Genomic DNA, 25,199 nt, shown 5'->3' on the forward strand with positions numbered 1-25,199 from the left:
CGTACATACATCTACTGGCAAAATACAACTCACGCAGCAGCAGCACCGAGGATATATTGTGAATAAAAGTGAGCACATAGATTGCAAGTCATTAAAGCTGCCGAACCGAATACGAATCGGGAAAGGGGAGGACGCGGAGCCGAAGGACCCTTCGATTCGGGTGAAAGCCAACATGAATGAAGGAGAATGTCCTGTGGAAGAGGCGTCATCGTTCCTTGCAGCCCGCTTTTCGCTTTTCGTTTTTCGACTTTTGCCATTGCTCTTGCTGTTGCACACAACAAACAGCTGAAGGCTGGGGGCGGGGGGGCGTGGCTGGGCGGACCGAGGACGAAGACGAGTCCTTTTGTCGTCACAATGTCTGTGGCTTTTACGTTTTACGAGCGAGCTATAATATATTCGCCGTGCCAACGTAATGATTTCCGAGCCGAGGTGAAATTGAATAGCGAGCTCAAGCCACGTGAATGGACTTGTTCCACGGTGTGGAGAGTTTTGAATGGACGAAAAGGTGAATAGTCGCCATGTATAATCGAAAAAGTTTCGGAGTCGAGCGTAAAAAGAAGGTGAGAATACAACTACAGAATAGTCATTCATAGCAACTTTTTATCAATCAAGTTTGAGCATAGAACATCAAGTTAATACAGCAAACTAATTATTTATTAAGAAAGGTTTATAAGATAAACTTTATGTACGCTTGTAAACTCCGACATGACTATATTTAGTATTTCAACATAACACCTGTTTTTACTGCTGTAATATAACTAAATTCGATATTATTTCGATCTCCAAGCCATACCTCTTTGTATGAAAGTCTCCATGCGAAAAGCCGGCTTGGCCTCTCAATTTGTTGCACGGCCCGAAAGTCTCCGGCTCGTTTGGAAAACTCTACAGGCGACGGCAAACAGCTGAGCCTGGCCAGGACCTTTCGCCGCCCCCAACGCGGTCCTACCACAAGCCAAATGCACTTGCTGGGACCACAGGCGAGCGAAGGATTCCTGGGGGGGACAACAACAGATGATTCTGCCGCAGGAGTGCGCAGGCGCAAACTGAAGAGGCGACGACTACGTCAACAACAAAAATCGAAGCGGCGGATTTTCATTCAGGAGATAGCACCCCCCATCCACGAAAGTTGGGGAAACAAGAGCGCGAGCCCTCGAGCAGCGATATGGAAATGGTAACATGGGGCATGGGAATGGGGAAATTTTAAGGAGCATGGGCATTTGGGGAAAATCAGCGCCTGGCTGGCGTCGTTTTTCGACGGACGATGTCGTCGTCGAGGAGCCGAAGAATCGGGGAATCGGGGAATCGGGGAACCGCGGAATCGGGCAACTGTGGTGGCCGAGAAACGGGGAGCGGAACGCGGACGATGGGTGCGCCGCACGACGATGACGCCTACGCAGCTCTGTGACGTAAGCAGGCTCGCAGGACCTCCGAGCGAGGAGCCGAAGCTCGAAGCGAATGCAGACTGGCCCCATTGTCCTGGCCGATGGCGATTCATTGGCGATTCCACAGTTGGGCTCGTCACACGGCCACCTCGGCGATGTCCTGTCTCACACTGATCCTTTTTAGGAGCTGTGCACCTTTGCACTTGGAAATTGGCGAATCGAATGGGGTTTTATGACTTAGGAATGACTAATAAAAATAAAATAAACTATGAATTAAAGCACATTATATCTAAATAACCATGTAGATGATTCATATATGGCTATTAAGGTTTTTGCGATTATGCACACTATACTACCAGAATCCTATTCTTAGAAGATTGAACTATTAAAAGAAAGTAGTATGAGATAACAATCAAAGGTACAATGTAATTTATATAATATAATAGATAAAGATATAATATATAAAATATGTACAAAAGTGTGCTTAACTGCACACTAGCAACTCCAAATAAAACTTCTCGGTATAAAGATGCTTTCTGAGCATAATAGCTATCTCCTTTATTATTTGGATACCTTGATATGGGTATCAATTAAAGTGTTTGCTTATGCAATAACCCCATGTCATTCGCCCGCCCTCCCCCCCCCCCCTTCCCCGCCTCCCGTCGTGATTTATGATGTGGCTTTAATTGCCCGCTGAGAGCAAAGTTCAATTTCAACCCCCGTAAGTATGCTGCACTTTGGCGGGGCACAGGACCCTAATCGGTTGACTGATGGGCGATGACGGAGTTTGGCTCGAGTGTCCGCCTGCTTATGCTCAAGTCGCCACTTGCCGATGACAACTCCGGCTTCCGACCTCCAGTCATGGCCACCTCCAGCTCCAGCTCCACATCCAGCTCCACATCTAGCTCCACCTTCACATCTACCACCCATCGACATCGGGGCTGGATTGCCGGCTGTGCTGTTGACATTGAATTCCGTGGGATATGGCCAAAATGCTATAAATAGACAACCAGCCGAGTTGAGCAGAGTTTCCTTTTGGCGCTCGCCGCTTTTCCTTTTTGCGCCGCCTGTCTTTCAGACTTCGTCCACAGCCAAACAGGAAATTGCATGGATTCCACGAGGCGCTGCCAAGACGCCATCAAAGCCGTTGATTAAAAATTGAACAGCCAGCCCAGCGACAACGCAATAGGGGCAAATAAATAGATGTAACCACTGTGTAGGGCAAGGTGGTGTGGCAAGTGGCAAGTGGACTCCTGGCCGGAGGAAAATCTCGTTGCCAACGAATGGCCGCACAAACAAAATCAGACTTCAAGGGTCACTTCCGCTTCAAATGGCAAATCGGGTTTATGCCGGCCACCTCCTACTGGCATAACTCCCTCAATTCCACAATTCCTCAATCCCGTTGCTCGAATAAAACATGTCGCAGTCGCACTGCCTGGCTTCCAAGAATTTTCTCTAAATTAGTTTCCGGACAAGAATGCTGCAAGCCGCTTCTTTTCGCCCATTCAACTGGAAATATGGACTTTTTTTTTCCAATGCGAGTATAACTGCTTGAAAATCAGATGCTGTATAAATAATAAGATGAACGAACGTGAAAGGGTATGCTCAAATCAATCTGAAGGACACCAAAGGATGTTAGTCATATCAAAGGCAGTTACAAGAAATTCGAAGCAAATTGAAAATGGTTAAGTGCTTCAATTGCTGAATTTGACAGACAGACATAACTGAGGAAAAACGGTGGCATATCCACATAACATCATCATTACATGTTCGAGCGTCTATTTTGGGATTATATTTCATGGTAAAAGTTGCAAATATTATGCGTAACTCTGCGCATCTTAACTATCGCTGCTTTTTCAGTAGTATGGTGCACCAAAAAAAAGTTATTTTCGCATTGGCTAAATATAAACGCTTACCAAATTTTAATGTCACTTTCAATGTCAACTGTTACGTACTTTGTGTGGCATTTGTGGCATGAATTTGAGGCCCGAAGTGCAGGACTTTAACCCGAGCAAACGTTCTCGATTTTCGGGACAGTGCAAGGTGGTGCTCCACTAATGGGTGACATGGTAAGTGGGTGACAATGAATCGGATGTGACGACAAGTGGCTGACATTTGAGAGGCGAATACTGGCCAGTTAACTGCAGACCATAATAATTATGCGGTTGGAAACGGTACCAAATGGGCCGGTACCAATAGATTTCAATCTACGAAATGCAACAAATCGAAACGGATACAGATACAGGCGCAGCTACAGATACAGATACAGATGTGTACTTGTAGCTACGCACAAATAATTGTCGGGAAATCAATAAGCCACGCCCCACGCCCCCAAATTTTCATGGCGCGTGCGAGTAATCAAAACGACATTTCTCTTGCCTATGACGCCGCAATAAAGTATGCCGTAAAATAATTCATTCAGTTCACCGCCGACCGGTGGTCTATATACTTACAGGTCCTGAATAAGTAGTAGTAGTAGTATTGGTTCATAGGTGGGTGGTTGGTTGGGTGGCTTGGCTTGTGTGTCCTTGGGGCTCGTTGCATTGATTTGTGCAAATCAGCTGCCTAATCGCCAGCGAGACGTTAATTGGATCAGGACCTACGCACACGGGCTCGGCAATAAATGACAGGATATTCGACATTTGCCGGCCCAGTGCGGCAAAAATTTAAATAATATCATAGAGCATAATTAAGCACGAACGGGCTTATATCCACGACAACACATCAAGTGTTCGCTTCAAATAATTTATAATTAACCAGAATGACAGGGGGCATACTCGGAGTTCCAATCGCAAACAGTACACCCACGCCCCAAATGACTTGCAATTAGGCGTATTAAGTGGGTCTTATTGCGGTGAAGGATTTTCCACTGGTTTGGTTTGGTTGGGGAAAGTGGGGAAGTGACATCTATTAAGGATTAACATTTGATTTTTCCCCGCGCAATGCAATTAATCATAGCGATATGTCTATTTCAGTCCAGTAATCTAATTCAGCTGAGTTTGAATAACTACATTATATTTTCTTCGCATTCCTTGAGGTCTTTTCAAGAGAACACCAAATCAACCGAATGCAATTTCCCCCACTGGGCGACAGGAAATAAAGTTTAGTGGGGGAGGGAGGAGGGATGGAACCGCCGAACTACTGCTGGCATTTATTAAAATGCAGTTCATGCGGGGAGAAGGGGGTTGGCTTGAACGGAGGGGGCCTAATCGAATTTCAACTGCAGCTGCCGCTTTGAGAAAATGCCAGCAAGGACAATGCCGACAATCTGCCCTTTTATGCAAATTCTCCGTGGCCGATGTGGCTGCTCCTCCTTGTCTACTATACTTTTCCAAGGAGTCCGCTTATCGGATTCAGTGCTGAACTGCAGTGATTTCTGGAAATTTTCAAAAAGGATTTTTAATAATTTATGCGCCCAAAAATATTCCACAATTAACAAGTTTCAATTCAATACACTGCGACTATAAATGTGTCAATTTAATTGAGTACCATCAATAATATAAATAAACTCAAAGAAAAATCGTTCTCAATGATCTCGATTTGAGAAAAAATAAAATACTCATATCGATATCGATATCGAATCACTCTCAGATTTCAAATGACAGCTGTCAAATGTCTCCATCTCTTTTATTTCTTTAGCCCTTCCTTCACATCTAACTTTCACAATCTTAAACCGGATTTTGCTTCCGCCTGAAAATATTAACATTTCGTTTTGAAATCAAGCAGGTTTTTTAAATTTTTCTGTGTGTAAGCCCATATGACACTTTCTATTATCCTTTTGTAGAAACTAGTTACTTACATTTTAGAGGGAATTCTTCCAGTAGTTAGCAGTTTTCTTTACCCCAAGAAACCAACTCAAAATGGGCCACATTTCCTATCGCTGCTAACGGTTAAAAACCGCTTTTCCCGCCACTCCAGATTTTTTTCTTTTCGGTTCGCTTTCCATCGCTTTTCCCACGCGACTTAGCAACGTCGGCGGGCTTTTGTGTGCGACTTAACGATGCGCAATGTAACTGTTACATTTCATTACTGTCATTACCAGGGATTGCCGTTGCTTTTGCGCCATGTCGCTTTCGGCCAAGTTGCTGCTGATGGTCAGCCTGCCGCCATTTTGATGACGTTGATGAGTCTGATATTTATTTGTTTGCGCTGTCGTTTGCTTGATTTCTTCTTGATGACGAAAAGCAAACTTTGTGAAACTTTTCTTTTTGTTTCTCTTTTTGTTGTCTGTCTCTATTTCGGCTCCTTTTCTCAGTTTGTTTGTCAAATTTACCTCAGTGTCAGATCATAATTGTCCCCGGCAACTAGGCGGGCTTTGTTTTTGGCCAAGGACAAACTTGTAAATTAGCTTGATTCCGCTTGTCATGATGATGGCGATGATGATGAGAGTTGGGTTCATAAATTAATAACGCCCACGATCTGCCTTTGACCCGACGACCGCCCATCGAATCAATGGCCAAAAACTAAACGGTAGGCAATTACAAGAACAAACAACATAATTCACTCGGCCTGGTTAAATGGCACAGACCACGCCCACCTCACACACCCAGCCCCCATCATTATATCCGCAATTCAATGTTCAAAACTAAGCACATAGATCATTAGAAGTTAAATGTTTACCTTCCGCCACGTGGGCGTCTGTTTGAATTTCACTTGCCATCGAAATTGAGTTTCGATTTGCCAAGACCTCGAGTTATTCGAGCCGCAGCTCATTAAACATATAATGGACTCTCATTAGAACCATTTCGAAGTCAACTCGGCATGGATAATTCACAAATCCAGCCAAATATTTGGTTACAGACTCCGGAGAATGTCGTTGCCGTTTATTGACAAATCAAAAATGATGAGACTAGAAATTTGTACATTGAATAGAATGTGATTCTAATGAACGAACAAAATTTATATCTATATTCCAATCAGTTTTTCCTTATTATAGAGCTAATTTAAAATAGTTTTGAAGCAGCCACTTAATAAGTAGTTAATTATACAAAAGAATATATAACTTTGAATTATTCAATTGGTAGAAAAGGTAAATAAAACGCACAGGTGCTATCAATGATATCATTTTATTTACACATTAAATTAAGGACAAATATCACATTTATTCGTTTCCATGCCAGAGCAAATAAAATAGGTAACATACAGCTTCCTTTAAGCCCGAATTTGTGCCCATCTTCTTGGCCAAATTATGTCCTCCAACCAGAATTCATGTTGACTTTCGTAAACCAGATATTTGTGAATGTAAAAAGAGTCTTAACGCCTGTCGTATGTGTATGTGTGTTTGTTCGATTATTTTTAGACCCTTATTTGCTAGCCAATTGAGCTGTAGGAAGGGAGCTGGCCCAAATCCGCCCACCAAATCCACTGTGCATATGAGAGGGCCCAATCCGTCGTTGATCGATTTCATGGGCAAATATTTACTTATTTGCATTGCAGGACCGCCCACAAATGCGGCACTTACGCGTATTTTTAGCCAAGCATTCGAAAATAGGCAAAAAGATTAGGTAGCCAAAACTGGATACGTTACTCCGGCCTTATACATAATACCAGCTAATTGACAAGTTGAGAACGAGCAGACAGGGGATTTAATTAAGCCCAAAACTGTGCTCGAGTGCGTCTTGGGCCGGTCAAATCTCGTTAGCTTTAATTAGACTTGTTTATCACACACATGCTCATTCGCTCTGATTGCAGGCGACACAGTTTTGGCATCCTTTGTCTGCTCGGGACTAGTGTCCATGTCCTGTGTCCTCTGTTCCTCGTCCTATATCCTTTGCCCAGCAGGACGCACCGCCAAAGCCGCTACAAGCGGTCCGCATGATGACAACTAATTGGGAATGGGCCTGCAATTGTGTGTGCCTGCCTCAGCGCCACATGCTTAACACTCGAATTATCTCAAAATTAACTAATCCCAGCCCCAAAGCCGGAAAGCAAGTGGTCTAGCTGGTCAGCTCGGGTTCAGGCACTTGGAAAAATCTCAGTAAACAGAGATAATCAAATAGAACATAAGCTGTAAGAACTTCATTTAAGCATACACCAAAAAGTACAACATCCTTTAGAACTTTGAGTATATTTCATTATAATTATTTTAAATATAATTATTTTTTGCAGTGCTCAGATAATGCATCAGTTGGCACTCACACAAGCGAACGTTTGAGCCGGCGAAATGAAGAGTGGTCTTTGGTCCAGTCGGCATAAACATAAGTTATGGACTTCAGTTGGCTCCAAAGGCCAGACAGCAAAATGCCAGGGAATCCTGAAAAATTTCCATACATTTCGGTGAATTTCCGCACTTTAATCAACTCGTAGTTTTGCAGTAGGCGTGGTCAGACACTTTTGAGTGAACTAAACTGGCACGTACTTCTTGCTGGTTTTTTTCCACATTTTTGGGCTCCTCTATACGTTCCGCACAAAAAGTGGGCGGAATGGGGCGGAATAGCGGAAGGTGAGCGCTAAGTGTGTGCTGAAAACGCTTTTTGAAACTTTCACAGCGGTTTGTCATAATTTGGCCGACACGTTTGCAACGTAAATTCGCAAATGAGAGAGCCAGGCGAGCATTGGTATAAACTTTCAGAACTCATTATAGAAAACAAGAGAAAACGCTATAGTCGATTCCCTCGACTATCAGATACCCCTTAATCAGCAAGTGGGAGTGCTTACAAGACAGATGGACATGAACAGATCGACTCTGAAATTGATCCTGACAGATACTTGACATGGTCGGAAAAGCCTGTTACATACTTTTCAACGAATCTAGTTTACCCTTTTAATCTAGAAGTAAAAAAACGCGTTTTTTTGTAGATGTCCTGCTTTAATATCCTTTTGCCAGCGTCTTCATTACGCATTATTCATTCTTATTCGTGTATTTACGAACGATTTCTATAACTGAAACTGATGGGCCTTCAAACACATTCTGGCTGTGAGTTACCACACCTTTGACATGTCTCAACTTCGGGATCGCCCCACTTTGCAGCCATTTCAGCTTGCTCCACCCCAATACCCGGCCACCGAAACGTTTTCCAACCGAGTGCCTCAGTTTATCAACATGGATGAGGCGGCGGAGTACGTGTCCAGGTCGCCAAAGACGAGGAAGGAGCTGGCACTCAACTAGCTTCTGCGGCCAGGTGGCTGCTGCTGATGCAATTTCTCTGACATAAGGATTAGCAAATGGAACACCTAACGCCGTGGCATCTGGAGAGTATATAACCACACTGAGAGGTTCCGCAATCAGCAACCGATTGCAACGGCGGCCTGTCTACTGCATAATATGGGAAGGCTTTTGGGGGCGGAAACCCTTTAGGCAAATATTATTTACGAGCCAAATTATGGACTCAAATAGTCGGCTAGCGGCTGAAATTGACTTTAAATGAAATTTATTTTATTTATCAGCTGACTCATAAATATGCCAACGACACACACACACACCCGCGCCAACTCAAATACTGACAAAGGGTAACTTCTTGCCTTTTTTTCCTCCTTTTGGCAAAAGTCAGGAAATTTCCATTTGTAATAGAAGACTTTTCGAGGGCGTTTTGCCAGTCAATGGCGCACAAGTCGCAGAGAGCGGCATATGAATGAACCTCTATCACCCCCGCTGGCATTTTCCGCCTTGGGCGAACGGGTCGTATGAGCAATATGTACATATGTATGTGTATGCTTAGCCGGAGACGCAACCTTTGGGCGAGTGCAATAACTGCAGGCTCAATTGATTGAAAAGCAATTTGTTCCGCCCACACACTCGCATTGACATAATATAGTAATGTGTGTGTGGGCCAGGCAGAAAATAGGATGCCAGTAAATATTCATAACTGCTAGCGGATTGTGCAATAGCGACTCGCAGTCGCATTAGGCACCACGTTGGGGTATCCCCACCGACATCCAGCTGGCTTTTCGATGCATCCTTGCGCTCACTGGTTCACTGCCTCAACTGACGGCTAATGGACATGTAAGAGTTACCGCAGGACAAACAGTTTAATGCCAATCTGAAGTATGTGTTGGCCAATTCCGCACGCGCTGCAGTTAATCTTAGTGGGCGGTGGGCGGCTTCTCCAGTGTCCTTGGGCGGAAAAGTAGGCAACGCGCGTGTTTTTCCACCCGCCAGAGCGAAAACTAAGAATAGTTTTGCGTTCTCTATCTGTGCACAAACATAAATTTCACACTCGCATAAATTCCATTAAGAAAAATCAGCAAAGCGCGACAAGCATACACAATAAGGAAAACCGCAGTGGGTGCGAAGTGGTGGGGTTGGGGCGTTGGGGAAAACTAGAAGCATTTGACGCCCACGTCGACTTGGAATTTTCAGCTTTTCGTTTTCCTCATTTCTTTTTTCCCACTTTTTCGAAAGTGGAGCTGCTGCGTCAACTGTTTCTGGCCAAAGACAGCGGCGCTGTCATAAAACGAAACCTAATGGCGAGCGAGGGAGACGGAATCGCTTGGCGGACTAGACAGAGATGGGGCGAGAGTGAGCCAGCTCAATAGACAAGCGTTGGTAGTACTCTTACAAGAATTTTGCCACTACAAATATTTGGAGTATGAAAACAAACGACGGGCGGCAGCAATAACAGCGCACAACGCCCACGCGAAAAATCTCTACGACTCTCTGACTGCCAACTAGCCACTCACACACACACACACATACCCCGCATATAGTGTGTGTGTGTGTGTGTCTCAATGAATGATTTTTCAAGCCCCAATCGGCCAACACCAACACTAACGCCAAGGAGCCAAGGACAAATCGAGTTTATTGCGGGCTGTGGGTTTTTGGGGTTGGGGGTTGGGGTTCTGGGGCAACGACAATGGCGCGTAGGCGTTTGCCGCCAAAAATGCTGCCGGCAAATATGCAACCCCAGCCACAAAGGTCTCAACCCATTCGCTTGCTCCATTGCTCCATTCAGAGTAGATTGCAAGCCAGTCTTATAGCGTATATCATGGTATGTGTACACATACATATGTACATAGCATGTGGCTGAATGCACGAGGGTGCCATGATGTCAACTGCTCAGTTAGTGGGAATTTTAGCGGCCAGCAAGGCGCGTAAACTGTTTTAATAACCCACTTTGCATGGATTTCCCGGAAACCGAGGACACCTTCATTCATTAGGCATTTATACGATTTTCGGTGAGATACACGCTCTACATAAGGGTATGACAGCTAAGTGATACTGCTTAGAACTGAAAGTTTAGAAGGATATTAGAGAAGCTTAGCTAGTATAATTTAAGGGATTTTAATTCAAATTAAAAGAGACTACTTTATATATTTTACTATATTTATTACCTACAAATTAGCATATTCCCCGAACATTTTTAGTACGACATATAGGCATAATTGCCGGTTTCAGCGATGTCATTTTGAAAGTGCCTTATATAATCATAGTTCGGGGAAGTTGTTGGCTGTGGAAACATCGTTAATTGAAGGCATAACCAGCGCACTGTGCAGCTATGACAATTCCGGTTGATTGCTTGTGAGTTTTAGTGTTACGCAAATATTTATAATTACAGCTGGACGCCGCAGGTTTCATTTGGGCATTTGCATATTTAAGCCGAAGCAGCATTAAGTTCCATTGAAATCCACCCCTGTAATTTAAGCAGCGATGGCTAATTGTTGTATCGTTTTCTATAAGCAGACGAATTCAACTTGTCTCCTTTTGCAAATTAATCGACACTTCTATCGGTTAGGTCATTAGTGTGTTAAATATTTCGAAGAATAAACTATAAATACCTTAGTGTTACTTATTCACAAAAGGATATAACATGTTAAAGCTTCCAAGATTAAAGTTAACTATATATTAGATTAAATTATACAGCTACACAACTTTCCATGCAATGCACATCTGCATAATATTCATCTGCATCCACTGATATATGCATGCACCTGTTCAGTTCAATGCGCTAATTGCTGAACTTGCAACAAAGGTGTCCTGCCGTTGAATGTGTGAGTGCGATTTTTGAGTTCGCCATGTTGCCATGCCAAAATGCGCTTTTTTGCTGACTGTACTCGAAAAATTTGTGCTCAGCTCTTGGATGTTGGCCAAAAGTGTAGATGCATTTGTATCTGTATCTGTATCCGTATCCGTATCTGTGTATCTGTATCTCTGTGTGCGTGTGCGCCAAAGAACACAGCGTTGACAATGGCAAGTCGCAAGCAAAGGAGCGGAATGTGGCTTCCGTTTGTGCGGAAGTCGTCGCCATCTTCTTGCGTTCGGTCATCCTGCGCCCACTCGTTGGAAGCAGCCGCCTGCTCCTCGCAGATGTCGTCCTAAAAATCACGGAAGCGGGCGGAGGGCAGAAATTATGGCGGCATTTGCCACAAATCGTGCGTGTAAAGTGATGTCATGGCCCGGCGTCGAAAGTCCAAGTGCATGCGTCAGCATTTGCGTATGATGCAATAGTTGTTGTTTGATGCCCCCAAAAAAACAGATGCACAGCCACCTGCCCGGGCAAGCCAACTGGCGATGATGACGATGCCTGGACATTCCTCATATATTCGCATATTTCCGCATAAAGCATCAAGAGATTGGCTAAAATGGTACGGGAAGGGCGGCAGATGCAGACCGGCCGCAGGAGGAGAAAGTGTAAAGTGGAGAGGAGAAAGAAGAAAGTAGAAAGTAAGGGAAAGCAACAGTCGCCGCCTTCGTTTACTGTTCTCATTGCAATAAACTTGAGCACTTTGTGCCGTCTTGTCATGAATATTTGAACAACGCAAAACGGTGGGGCTTTCCAACCACCCAACATCCCCGCCCAACTTTTGGCCATTTTGTTGTATTTTTGTCAACAACCTGTGTCGCTCCTGTTTCTGTTTTTGTTTTTGTTTTTACTGCTTGTTGTTTATGCGACTCCCTTGGCTATTTATAATTTAGCAGAGAAGAGCATTTTCGGTAATTAATTTTGTCAAGTAAATGTTTCCACATTCAAATGTCTCGCTTTCAAGGCCAGCTCATAGAAAAAATCGTATTTATTTTGTTTTTGAAAATATTGACACGTTTCGAAAGAGCACCACATGTGCAGGTGTTGCCCGTAAAATAGGAGAAATACTTAGTAAATTACAGATGCAATTCTTCCAGAGGAGCAGAGGGCGAATCTTCTCGACATGGCACATCCACCCGCGCAGTATTTTATATAAGTACATATCAGACATATATTGGGTTTTCCATTAGCATGAAAAGCTTTCTGGAAAACAAGGAAAACACGTGGGTACCACCTCGATTTCTCAATTCTATCCATTCCACTTTTGCATACCCTACGCGCGTTTGAATCTCTTCTGTTTCAGCGTATACGCAATATTATGTTAGGCAAAAAAAAACAGGAGCGACATTTAACCGTAAGGGCACACAAATATTTATATGTGTTTATACAAATAAATATTCGCATTCTGTTTATTGAACCAAATAAAAAGGTTGACAAGTCGGGCGGCGTCAACGAGGGCACAACAAAGGCGGTCCCACATGGCGTATGAAATGGTCGGGCAAACTCAATTAGCAAGTGCCAGGAGTGCGAGCGATAAACTTTTTCCCCTTGATCCCGAATAAATGGAAGTTGCCAAAGTTATTCCATGGCCGGTCAACGCATTAATTTGATATACGTCAAAAACGGAGTTTTTTTTGACCGGCGTGTTGTGTGAATAACCTGGCCACACTATCAAACTGCTAGAAGTTTTTCTTTTTTGCCCCGAAAATAAAGATTTTTAAAGCACACTGCTACTGCGCTACACATTCCCATTTCCTTGGCGATTTAATGGAGGCATCATCGTTACCATCACCGCGGTATATAGCCCAACCGAACCCAAACCCAAGCCCATCTTATCTCATCCCATTTAATTTAATCTCGTCTTGTCAGCGAAGCGCACAGCATGCAGCCCACTTTCCGTCTGCTTTCCACTAATTAAATCCGCTTTCACTGCGGCCCTGGCTTCTACGCGAATGTGGATTTTTACGCTCACTTTTATGCGCCCGAATGGCATAGCAAAGTATAGCATATAGCATACTTCTCAGCGCGGCCGCCATAAATCAACGCTGGTAAATCAAAGCGCAAAACCAAACTGACATGCATTACGTATTTATGTGTATCTGGGCGAGAGCGGGCTAAAAGGCGGCGTGTCAAGGGCCATGCAGTATGCAAAACATTTAGATATTTATATGAGCATATATATGAGCATGCCACCATATGCATATATACATATATAGGTCCCCGTAAGTGTTTGCTGGATGTCCTTTGGGTGCTCTTGGTCCTGGCTTCGCTGGGCCCCCTTTTTTTATGGCTTTCCAGATGCGAGTTGAGGGAAGGCGACGGCTTTAAAATGCAATAAATGCTGAAATGCTAAAATGCTGAATATGGCGGGAGATATACATACATATACATTTACCGATAAATGCTCGCCGCGGTCAATGGGTTAAGTGCTCCAGACACGCGGTTAACCACGCCAACCAGATATGTGCTGAACCCAACCGAACTGAGCTGAACTTTGGATCATCATGCACAGCAACGCTTTTACGCTCACCTTGTCTAAGCTATTCCGCATCGCCACCCGCTGATGCACATCGTCAATTTTTAACGAGCGTGTTGTACGTGACCTCCGCCATCTCCTCCTCCAACTCCCTTGCTCCCCGGTGAGGTGACGTCATTGAGGATTCAAAGTCGCCGACCGGCAAATGTCATATCAATAGATGTGTTCTGGGGTTTTTAGCCCGCCTGCTCCAACCTTTGAAGCACGCGAACGCCATTTGGAGGCACATGGTTTACTCCGATCGGGTCGTGACCCCATAAGACAACTGCCCATAACTCAAACCTTAAAGATATTACATATTTATATATAAATATAAATATATATTCTTTGTAATAAATACGTTTTCTTTTTAAAAGCCTATGTATTCAGTTTATAGCTAAAGCACGAAAGTATTTTTTTTGATACATGTTTTTAACAAGAGTTTACATTTCGTTTTCAAATAATTTGTATATTTGAAATAATCGTGAATAATCGTAAGATTAAGGCATAGTTTAAGCAAATCGAGAATAGCTCCTATATAAAAACTACTTTTGTTTCAAATGCATCTTTTTGACGTGTCTTTAGTTTCAAACTGAACCGTTAAGCGGATGTCCAAGGGATCTTCAACTTTCACATCGCAAAAAGCGTGAATATTTGTTCGTACATAAACGATATTTGCGTACGCTTTTTTTTTTGCTGGGGGAACTGCGATTGCTTTGTGCTTCTTCTTTGGCTTTATGCGGGAAAACGAGTGTCGACGACATCGTTTGTCGGGCAAATTGAAATTTTATTATAGTCAGCTTATGTGTGCCGTACAATAAATTCTCATTTTGTATAACCAAACAACAACGGGCCCAACAACATCGAGATTAAGTTGGAGAAAGCCAGGTGGGGGCAAGTCAGGTGCGTCAGATGGGCAGGTGCGTCAGGTGAGCTGGTGAGCTGGGGGCTTGATTGAATTGACACGACGGAGCAGAGTGGTGGAGTGGAGGCCACATGGCATCCCTCACTTGGAGCCGAAGCTCAGGGAAACTACTCCACCGCCGACTCACCTTTGATATTTCAATATTTCCGGCGGGGATAAAGAGTGGCAGCTTAAAATTGAATGAAAATACTGAAAATATTAAAATATGAAAAAAAGTGAAATAAGGAAAAAAGAAAAGTGTAAAAATAATATACATAAATGATTCCCGTTGACTGCGCAATTTCATTTATTTGTGAGTAATTTCATTCAGCCCATAATTTCATAACGCGCTGACATTTAAGCGCGGATAAAGGCCTTTTTGGATCCCTGGTCAAATGATTCGGGTGGATCCATTAAGCATACACAAAGGCGCGTCGGAGCCCAAAAGGATACACTCGTATCCTTTGGACCTGTGGCCCTTTTGTTTGTTCTTGGGCTTCTTGTTATTTTCCTATGCCCGCCAGCCATCCTTTATTTCTTCGCCCATTTTTCCCCGCAGTCTGCCAGGCGAAAACTTTGCTTCGGCCCTCGAATATTTTCGAGTGGCTCCTTACGGCCACTTCCTGTGGGAGAACCCTTTCCACCTGTTGCTTCCCGCCACCTCAAGTTGAAGCTCTACGCCCGGGACGCAAAGCAATTTTATGCGCGTTTTTTCGGCGTGCTCATTAATTAAAAACAAGTTGACTATGTCAAATGACTTTGCCCTCGGCAAGCAACAGACTCGGATACTCAGATACTTGGATACTCGGTACTCGAGAGTCTTCCGTCGCGAAAAGGTCAGCTCTGAGTTGCTAAAGATGTGGCTGCCGGATCCGATGCACTTTACAGGTGACACGTGTCGCTCTCCCAGGTGAAGTGGGCCAAAATGGGTAGCAAAGTGCAAGAGCACTGCAGAAAATTGTGACAATACTGCAAAGGAATAGCTTTGTAACTCACATCTTAATTAAACGCTATTATCAACAAGTTTGGTACGTTAATTATTGTAGCTTTTATATAAGATACACGTCCCTCAGCCAATGGAAGTGTTCGAAGATATTTGAACACTGGACAGCCCCATCAATATAATATTATATATTATAATATATATATAATTTTATACCCCATACGCAGTTATCCAGTATATCATATGAATCTTAACCGACAACTTTTGTGTTTTTGGTCAGTGTACTGCACTGCAGATGGAAAAACAACGAAAGGTGTCAACGGAATGTAGAGTTCCCGATGAAAATGGCAATGGTGAGGCTGGCATATGCACACACCCACAGATTAAATCTGTTCGGGAACTCCGTGTGCTTTAAATATTAAATATTAAGGGATTTCTAGGAATTTGTCAAGCATAAAGCTGCCGAGCGAGGAATATCCAGAGCGGGTCAAAATGATGTGGAAGCGAAAGCGGGCGTTCGTTTATGGGTGGAATAGCAAATGAAAGGAACCGGAAACGCTCAGCCAGAAGTCGAACGAGCAACAGGAAATGCCGGCGAAACAAACAAGCAAACAAACAAACAGACAGACAGACAAAGAGGCAAACACACGTGGACAACAGAAGACAACACTTTTATGAAGCCAGCAACAAAAGCAAAAGAAATAATAATAACAAGCTGGCTCTAGCAGATTGTGGCCATGCTTCCCCGTCGCAGTCGGAATGAAATATTTTGTATTTCGTACACACTATTCTGCGCTTTGTCGTTCACAGAAACAAGGCGTGACACAGTTGTTGCACTTACAACACCCTCGGACACACAGAATCAGACCAACTGGCTTGGGCCAGCAAACGGAGATGCTCAGAAAATCCAAAGAAGTCTAATAGACTCAAAGGACACACAAATCTCAACAGATTGTGGTTACCGCTTTTTCCAAAATGGGGCAAAAATTTCCAGTTCTTTCCAATCAAAGAATCTAACGGTGTCTATGTACATACATATGTATTACGGAGTTTTCGATGGAATGTAATTATCTCTTTCGTAATATAAGTGAAGTTCTTCTAAAGACGTACGATTTTAAGCAAAGTTAGTTGGCACAGTCTGCTATACAACACATTTTTAAAGGATCTTAAGCTTGCGTACAGCGTTTAAGCTTCTTGATCTTTCCAAAATTCAAGATTAAAACTAACGGCTTATCTGGCATACTTTACTCCCGGGTGACCAGGTCCAGTGCTGTTAATCAACGTATTAGCTGTCTTTCCAACTTGGAACTGTGCAACCCAATGAATTATATAGTGCGTTGGCATCACTGTCACCACATGGTTACATGGTCGTGGGGTCGTGCCTTATTTATAGACCCAGAGCCCGTCCTCCTGGGCTTTGTGTCAAAGTCAGCCTGTCAGTTGCATCAAGTCGAGTTCAGTTCCCTGAAGTTTCGTTTCTAGTCCAGAGTGCAGTTGCAGCCCAGTTGGACATCTGTTTGCACTTTCCGCCCACGTCCTTTGTCCAGTGTCCACTTTTCCATATAGTTGCATGGCAAAGAGCATGGCTAATAACAGGTTGACAGAAAGAACAGTGAAACTGAATTTTTGGTTAAATCGCCATGATCTCAAGCATTTTGGGTCGTGGTTTCCCACCCACCGTCTGTAAGGAATAAGTACATATGTATATACATAAAAGACCCTACTTTGCGCCATTTTTCACATTTATAAGCTGGTGGGTGGGCGATTTGACTGCTATTTAATTTTAAATTTGCCCGCAAATAGTAGGTGCAGTACGTTGAACCGAATGAGCTCTAAGAAACAAAAATTGCTCGTTCACCTGTCGTGATTGTATTCCTTTTCATTTTTGAAGCATCAGTTTCAGGTATCGTTTTGCACGGCAGCCATTCCCTGGAGAATCCCTGGGATTTAACAAATTTTCAGACAGTTCAATGCACAGCGCCGAAGTTGAAAGGTCGACATTACAATTTATAGCCAGGTTCTCTTCAAGACCCTGGCTTTCGGCACGTTGATAACCCGAGAAAGAAATCATCAGTGCGACATAGCAGTTTGTCTTAGTAATCAGATTTTCATGCAAGTTATCCAGAGAACAAACCACAATTTGCAAAAGCACCTATACTGCATACATTATTGTTTAAGCAGCATTTTATTTTTGACATTATTTGCATTAATTAGCTGCGCGGTTGCAACCACATGCTGCTGAATTCAAAAACTTTCATACATTTGTTCGCTTTTGCTTCTCGTTGTGAGAAGTGAAACAGCATTTATTGATAAAGTGCGGTTTATTTTAGAACTTACTTAGATATTGATTTATTTTTAGAATATTTTTGACTTCCCGCCGATGCCAAGCATTAAGCAAAAAGTTTTTTATATTTAATAAAAAGAATTATGTATTTTTATGTTTTCTTAGCTATAATTCATTTTTATATTAGAAAAATAAAATTTTTTTTAATTTTGTATTACAGACTATCACATACCTTTTACTTATAAAAGCAGTTGCCTTTAGATTTAATCTTTGTCGCGGAACAGTTTTGGGCTATCGATAGTTAGCCAAGTCCCAATTTAGAGCCGCTAGAAGTTCGTGATATTTGGGTCAGGACTTCAATGTCTATGTAATTTGCGCACACTAAATCTGTTAAATCCAAGCTTATTTTTGACAGATCGATTTACTCCGTTTTAATCTCAATCTTAATCTCAACCCTCTAGGATCTATTGTTACTGAGATCGCGACATTCATAAGGACGTACAGACAGAATCAAGAATATATATACTTTATATGGTCGGAAACGCTTCCTTCTGCCTGATACATACTTTTCAACGAATCTAGTATCCCTTTTACTCTACGAGTAACGGGTATCAAATTGTATCCATTTCTCATACCTCGATGTTTTGAAAACATGCAGTGCTGCCACTACGATCGAAATGCGGTCACACTAGACAGCTGATTTTCGCAACTGGAAGATTTGTTTTGTTGGCAAATGTTCCATTTGCCGGCTTATCCAGCTCATACAACAGTCTCAACATGAAGGAAAGCTGCATTAGCGTCAACGGACGGCAGCAGCTCGGCTGGGAACATGGCGAACGATGCGGCACGCTGTTCCTTGAATGTGTCTACAGGAACTCGTCCATGTACTCCGTTCTGGGCGATCTGATCGCATACGTGCTGCTCCTGGGGGCTACGTTCTACGCAATAGCTTTCGGCTTCCGACTGTTGATGTCCTGCGTACGAGTCGTCTTCAAAGTGGTTATCGCCCTCCTCGTCTTCCGATTGCTGCTAAGTTTGGGCACCATCGACCGCACATCTGTTAGTTATTCCGAATGAAGTGACCAATCTGGCGGATGCCATTGTGCTCATGGAGGTCGCCACTACATTAAACTACATTAACTAAATCAAATGTAAATTCCAAATTAAAGAATACTGTAAATTACATTAAACGTTTTGTTATTAATTCCATTGTTACATATGTTCACATTCAAGAGAACTTGCCAGCATTAAAGCATAATATTTTATTTAATTAACCCAAAAGAACAATTGCTGACGCTTTAAACATGATCAGCTAACTATCTTAATTGAAACGTTGATTAAACAAAAAATTTAAGCTTTATCCTCACACCACTCGTTCTCCTTGCGCACCTGTTCCTCCTCCTGTGGCAGAAAGTCATTCTGGATGGCGAAGGTGTCGCGAATGTCCTGCGGCGACTTGCCCTTGATCATATTGGCCACCGTCTTGCAGGTGACGTCGAGCAGACCCTGGATATTCAGGTAGTTGGCCGCGAGGATCAGTTCGAACAGCGTGCCCTGGTCCACTTTGAGAAAGTCAGCGTCCCAGGATGAGATGTCATCCGTGCGCTTCTCCTTGTTCTCAACCTCCTCGGTAACCACGGGATCGTCCTTGTGGTAGGTGGCCCAGTGGAGCACTTTCTTCAAGATCAGCGAGTTGACATTCGGCAAAGGCAGCACACTGTTGTCGCTCTCATCGCCCATATCCTCTATTGCAATGCGAATCGTTTCCGAGCACTTGGCGATCTCCTGATCCGTGTCGAAGATCTCCTTGTCCGCAGACTCCAGCCGAATGATGGGCATCTCTGCAAACAAATTTTTCTATTTACTTATATCTATATTTTTAATATTACTCGTACACACCTCTAGCTGATTTTGATCCCAAGATTTAATACGAAATGGGTTTGATTTATTTGCAGACGCAGCCAAACAAAATTTTTAGACACAACACGATGTCACTTAGCTGTGGCCTACTGGCTAAAAATAATATTCCCTTGCCTTCAACTTGAACCGGACTAGTGCGGCGGCCGCCTGAGAACAGGGCGTTTTTTAAATAAACAACTTGGCTGCCAATAATTCCCCGGATTCTTAGAAAACGTAGAATGTCGTAGTTGAAGAGGAAATTCAGTAGTGAAACGGCCGCCAGTGTGCACATATTCGAAACGGGTTTTAAAGATGGCGCCTGTTACTATTATTAAAAGTGTGGAGACACTGTGACAACTAGCGGTAAGCAAAAGCTCAGTTATATACTTTTTTTTAAATTATAATTTATATATTCAGGCACTATTCAAGAGTGCTGGAGGTTGTATCATTTAAACAGAAACCTATTAAATTCTGACCTTATTGTTAGTAGTTATCCTGTTTTCATTTAATGAATTTCAAATTTAAAATATTTTTGTAAGCAATTTTAAGCTGGGGCAAGGGTTTGTGTCGCGGCTAGTGTAAGCAGTCAACTTGCGGCATTTTTTAGTACATTTCACACCATTCTGGGTTATATATTCGCAGGCTATACTCCACACTGCTTCCAGCGGATTGTCAAAAAAATAACATTAAAATAGCCGTGTGCATAATTACAATATTTCCGAATATAAATCGCCCGTGAATTCGCTAATTAGCGGTCAGTACTTGCGCCAGCTAAAGAAATCGCGGCACCGGTAGTGGGCCAAACGAAGCTTTTTTCCGGCTGAAAAAAACAGGCGGCGGCGTCGACACGCGGACCGGACCAAAGGATCCGAAGCTATCCGATCAGGTTCAATCCGATCCGGAGAAATTTCCAGGACTTCCGAAACTACCCCGCACAAGAGATGAACGTGTACGACGTGTTCGAAGATCTGATAAAGAAGCTGCAGGACTGGAAGCTGATCGGCATCATATCCGGCAAGTTCAACGAGCTGAAAGAGAACCATCGCAAGGTTGACTTCGTGCTGCGCGCTCTTATTGACTTCAAGTACATTGAAAAGATATTCCTGAATGTAACGCTACGGGAGGACAAGTGCAACAAGCGGAGCGTGGAGTTCCGTATGCTGGGCAACGAGCAGTTTTCGCTCAAGAATAGGAATTACTTTAAGGTAATCAATGCCCCTCAATCGCCAAACCTTTCCCAGTCTCTAGTCTCTAGCTAATCCCTGCGACTCGTTTCAGGCTCTAGAGCTGTACAACAAAAGCATCTGCTATGCCGAACCGAACTCGGAGCACCTGTCCATCGGTTATGCTAATCGGTCGGCGGTACTATTCGAGTGGAAGCGCTACCGGCAATGCCTGGACAATATCGAGCTGGCAAGGCAGGCCAACTATCCGGCGAGACTGAGCCACAAGCTGGACAAGCGGGAAAGGGACTGCCAACAGCTACTCGATCAGCAACCGCCGGATGTGGTGCCCTATGAGTTTAAGCTCAGTTTCGAACCGCATGCCCAGGTGCCCTTCATCGCCGACTGTTTGGAGTTGCGCGAAACATCCGCCGAGGGTCGCTTTGTGGTGACCAATCGAGATTTGGTCGTCGGGGATCTTGTGTGCGTGGAGGAGCCCTTCTGCTCCACACTGTTGACGCCCATGCGATACATTCGGTGTGCCACCTGCAAGCGGGAGAACTACCTGACCCTCATACCCTGCAACAGCTGCTGTTCCACGATGTTCTGCTCCGAGGAGTGCAAGTCGATTGCCATGCAAACCTATCACCGCTTCGAGTGTCCCATCATTGACCTTCTGAACCGCATGTTCAACAAGATCCACTGTATCGCCCTGCGCACCACACTCTTCGCGCTGAACATCTTTCCCAGCATCGAGGAGCTAATTGACTTCTGTGAGCAGGAGCAGAACCAGGGCAAGTGCGCCTTTGACCTCAACTACAACGAGCTGACGCCGGAGGAGCAGTACCGGGCCATCCATGGACTGGTGACGAACCAGCACCTGCGCTCCGTATCTGATCTCTTCCAGCGCTCCGTGGTCTGTGCTGTGCTTAAGCACTTTATAATCGAATACACACCGGTCAAAGAATATGTGGGCGGCGAAGAAGGCGTGAACTTCTTCACGGACCTCCTGTTCCGACATCTGCAGACATCTCCCTCGAATATGCACGGCATCGACCTGGTCGAGCAGGTTAACGAGACCAAGGACGACCAGACGCACTCGTCTGGGGCATACGCCTTCCTCTCGCTCTTGAATCACTCTTGTTCGCCGAATACTGTAAGGATATACGAGGGCACCAAGGCGTACATGTTCATCCTGCGGCCTATTAAGGCGGGAAATGTGCTCTACGACAACTACGGGTAAGTAGTAACCAAAGCATTCTGAGCACACCAAAATGCAGTTAGGACTATCCTCATAAGTACACTTCAGTTCAAGTTAATAGGGGTCCAAGTCACTGCAGCTCTCTCCAAATACTAAAACTAATGGATATCCAACATTTCAGTGCTCACTTCGTAATCAGCAGCAAGGAGCAGCGTTTGAAAAGGCTGTCATTGCAGTACCGCTTCGACTGCAAATGCGAGGCCTGCGAGCTGAACTACCCTATGTTCGGAATGATGCCGCACAAGCCGACGGTGCCATCGGTGACCGATGACACGGAAGTGGCACTGAGCTCCTACAACTATGATTTCGCGGTGAGCAACTATCGAAAGTACTGCGACTTCCTCACGCAATACGGTGACGCCTATCCGTGCGAGCAGATTAGCTCCGCGGAGGAGTGCCTAAAGATGGCCCTGCATATCATGGCGGACGCAGTGCCGCTCAAGGCCAAGATGTAATCGGATCCTGCCGCTGAAAAACCAACCAACCCACACAACCAACACGGACGAACTTTTCCTTTGCTAACTTTGACTGGAGACAGCGTATTAAAAGCGAGACACACAAATCGAGGAGAGTAATTGATTATACATACATGTTGTTGCCATAAGTCTGTAGCGCAGGCAGCAGCGCGATGGGAGGGAGCATGCCCTTAACTTTTATATTTGTAATTGTACATTTTCGACCTTTGATTATATTTTACCGCACACCACACCTACACAAAGCCCACCACACCCGCACAATGCCCACCACACCCGCACAACGCCCACCACACCAACGCAGCGCCCACCACACCCACACAACGTCCACAACGCACACCACACATTTCACAACAATTTGCAAGTTGAATATTCTAAAGTTGATTTATTTTTTGATCACAACAATGTCTTCGATGAAAACAAACAAACAAACAAAGAATAACTATGCAGCCTACGTCGTTTTTATAATTATTTTACAAAAACCAACTGAAGCAGAAATAAATATTTTCAAAAAGAAGTGACTTTGGCTTCAAGGCATTTTGCTGTACAAGTCCAGCAGGTTCTGGTTCAGCAAGGATCCTCCCCGCGACATGGTCGTCGCCACCTTTTCCGGGGATGATGCCGATGTCGTAGGCTGCAGCTGGACAAACTCGCAGCCAGCGGAGCTGTCCGCTGTGTCATTGAAGAGCACATTGCCGAAAGCCTGCTCGAACTGCTGCTGGAACTGGCGGGCGTTGATGGGCTGCAGATCCTCGCTTTGCGGCGGATTTATGTTCAGCTGAGCTGCCAGTTGATCCATGCTGTTGGGCTCTCGCTGTTGGCGCTCCCGCTGCTCGGCACTCTTCGCATAGATATTATCGCCGGCTGACTCAACGTACTCCGCGTAGTAATCCTGATCCACGTCCCTGATGAAACTACCGTCCATGGCCTGAAAGCCCATGCGAATCAGAAGCGATATCTTTGTGTTAAAGCACTGCAGCCAGGCCCGATTCGTCTGGTAGATGGACAGCTGCGCATCCTCACCGCTGGCATTCCAAAAGTCCAGCAGCGTGTTCTTCGTGAAGTCAATCAGCATGTGCCGTTTGGCATCCGGATACAACCTGTTGATCGCCTCCAAGTGCCGAAAAGTAATCTCCAGCAGGTGGTGCTGATAGCGGGAAACGAACAGCTGCCACTTGTAGACCATGGTCATCAGATTCCACAGCTTGGACATAGACTGCTCGTCGAGTCGCATCAAGGAGCAGGTGGCAATGTCGTTCAGCATAAACTTGCAGTGCTCGGCAGTCAAAAGCTGCGCACTGTTGTGTTTCGATCCGTTTAGGAGCGAGTCTATAAACTTTGGTTCCAGCAGCACAGAAGTCACATCGTGGATAACTGAAGGAAGATATATATAGTCTATTTTAAACCTTTTTATTTGAATTAAAGCATATAGCTATGTAAAAGGCTCCAAGACTTGAACATTAACCTTTACCAAAGTTTGCAAGGATTGACGGGATTTCTTACCCTGAACCGACTTGTCCTGTGCAATCTGCTGCGCCTTCAGCCGCTGATCGATCACGTAGAGCATCTCGCAACCGAGATTTACCAGGATGAAGACATTGGCCCGGGGATTCGACAGCTGGTGCGGACTGAAGTTGGCCATCGTTTGACGGGCTACTCGATGGCACGGGCGGCGATTGCGAACTAAACTGGAAAACCGATGACTTCGTGGAGCACGCAAGGCTCGGAACCCAAAACCGTTATTGGATTTTCGGTTTCCGTGCGGACTACCGGCCCCCATTTACACGGAAAACAAATACGTAATCGTTTCGTATAACATCGGTTATAAAGAGCTAAAAATCCCAACTTGATTATTCGGGGTAATCAGAAATATTTCTTTAATATGTAATCTTACTTCATTTTTTGAGTAACCAATAATAAAACTAATGTATATGAGTATATTTTAAAAGGCCGTTGGTCATAAATATACAATATAAGTTGACCTTTACCATGTATCTTTTGGGGTTTTTTTCCAGTGTCCTTTCGCATTTGATGGCTTTATGAGAGCCTCGGCAACGTCTTTCAGTGCAAACAATAACGAAAGTCAGTCCGTGGCGACAGGACAGGCCGTGTATAATTATGGCAGCCATGGTGGGAAGGACTAACCGCCACCAGCACCGGGCAATAAATTTTATTGATTTGTAAATTTCCATTTCAAGCGCAGGGCAATGGCAATTAGCCTGGAAATTATGGCAGCAGGTTGAAAAGTTAAAGCGCTTACCATATTATAGGTATGTCCATCACAGCAGGATGGAACGCTCCCACGACCAGCAGACCTGTCTGCTAATTCGATGACCGGGTGGAGTGGTTGGTGGTTGATGGTTGGTGAGGTCTACCACCAAGTTCCAGTGCGAATGGGAGGCAAGCACCTGCAGCG

At 44.3% G+C, this 25,199-nt stretch overlaps 4 protein-coding genes across 4 annotated transcripts; 2 read left to right on the top strand and 2 right to left on the bottom strand.

Annotated features, from left to right (window-relative positions):
- Positions 1-18,648: 18,648 nt before the first annotated feature.
- Positions 18,649-19,239, top strand: LOC117137854. Its single transcript, XM_033299564.1, has one exon. The coding sequence runs from the start codon at positions 18,765-18,767 to the stop codon at positions 19,062-19,064; it is 300 nt and encodes a 99-aa protein (XP_033155455.1). The 5' UTR covers positions 18,649-18,764; the 3' UTR covers positions 19,065-19,239.
- Positions 19,214-20,143, bottom strand: LOC117137853 (S-phase kinase-associated protein 1). The gene is made up of 2 exons (XM_033299563.1): positions 19,887-20,143; positions 19,214-19,828 (listed from the first exon to the last, which is right to left on the bottom strand). The coding sequence occupies exon 2, from the start codon at positions 19,824-19,826 to the stop codon at positions 19,338-19,340; it is 489 nt and encodes a 162-aa protein (XP_033155454.1). The 5' UTR covers positions 19,827-19,828; positions 19,887-20,143; the 3' UTR covers positions 19,214-19,337.
- A 374-nt stretch (positions 20,144-20,517) lies between these two features.
- Positions 20,518-23,237, top strand: LOC117136623 (SET and MYND domain-containing protein 4). Its single transcript, XM_033297612.1, has 3 exons — positions 20,518-21,091; positions 21,165-22,288; positions 22,432-23,237. Exons 1-3 carry the CDS (start codon positions 20,828-20,830, stop codon positions 22,763-22,765), a joined length of 1,722 nt encoding a protein of 573 aa, XP_033153503.1. The 5' UTR covers positions 20,518-20,827; the 3' UTR covers positions 22,766-23,237.
- A 60-nt stretch (positions 23,238-23,297) lies between these two features.
- On the bottom strand, positions 23,298-24,736 carry LOC117136624. The gene is made up of 2 exons (XM_033297613.1): positions 24,287-24,736; positions 23,298-24,157 (listed from the first exon to the last, which is right to left on the bottom strand). The coding sequence occupies exons 1-2, from the start codon at positions 24,561-24,563 to the stop codon at positions 23,313-23,315; spliced, it is 1,122 nt and encodes a 373-aa protein (XP_033153504.1). The 5' UTR covers positions 24,564-24,736; the 3' UTR covers positions 23,298-23,312.
- Positions 24,737-25,199: the final 463 nt, after the last annotated feature.

Source organism: Drosophila mauritiana, chromosome 2R (assembly GCF_004382145.1).
Source record: "Drosophila mauritiana strain mau12 chromosome 2R, ASM438214v1, whole genome shotgun sequence".
Classification (NCBI taxonomy): domain Eukaryota; kingdom Metazoa; phylum Arthropoda; class Insecta; order Diptera; family Drosophilidae; genus Drosophila; species Drosophila mauritiana.

Excerpts from the sequence above, each read along its gene's own strand:
- LOC117137854 (XM_033299564.1), top strand. The coding sequence starts at position 18,765 with ATGAAGGAAAGCTGCATTAGCGTCAACGGACGGCAGCAGCTCGGCTGG.
- LOC117137853 (XM_033299563.1), bottom strand. The coding sequence starts at position 19,826 with ATGCCCATCATTCGGCTGGAGTCTGCGGACAAGGAGATCTTCGACACG.
- LOC117136624 (XM_033297613.1), bottom strand. The coding sequence starts at position 24,563 with ATGGGGGCCGGTAGTCCGCACGGAAACCGAAAATCCAATAACGGTTTT. Across the intron at positions 24,158-24,286 it reads ACAGGACAAGTCGGTTCAGG|TTATCCACGATGTGACTTCT; the intron begins GTAAGAAATCCC and ends ATCTTCCTTCAG.
- LOC117136623 (XM_033297612.1), top strand. The coding sequence starts at position 20,828 with ATGAACGTGTACGACGTGTTCGAAGATCTGATAAAGAAGCTGCAGGAC. Across the intron at positions 21,092-21,164 it reads AGAATAGGAATTACTTTAAG|GCTCTAGAGCTGTACAACAA; the intron begins GTAATCAATGCC and ends GACTCGTTTCAG. Across the intron at positions 22,289-22,431 it reads GTGCTCTACGACAACTACGG|TGCTCACTTCGTAATCAGCA; the intron begins GTAAGTAGTAAC and ends CCAACATTTCAG.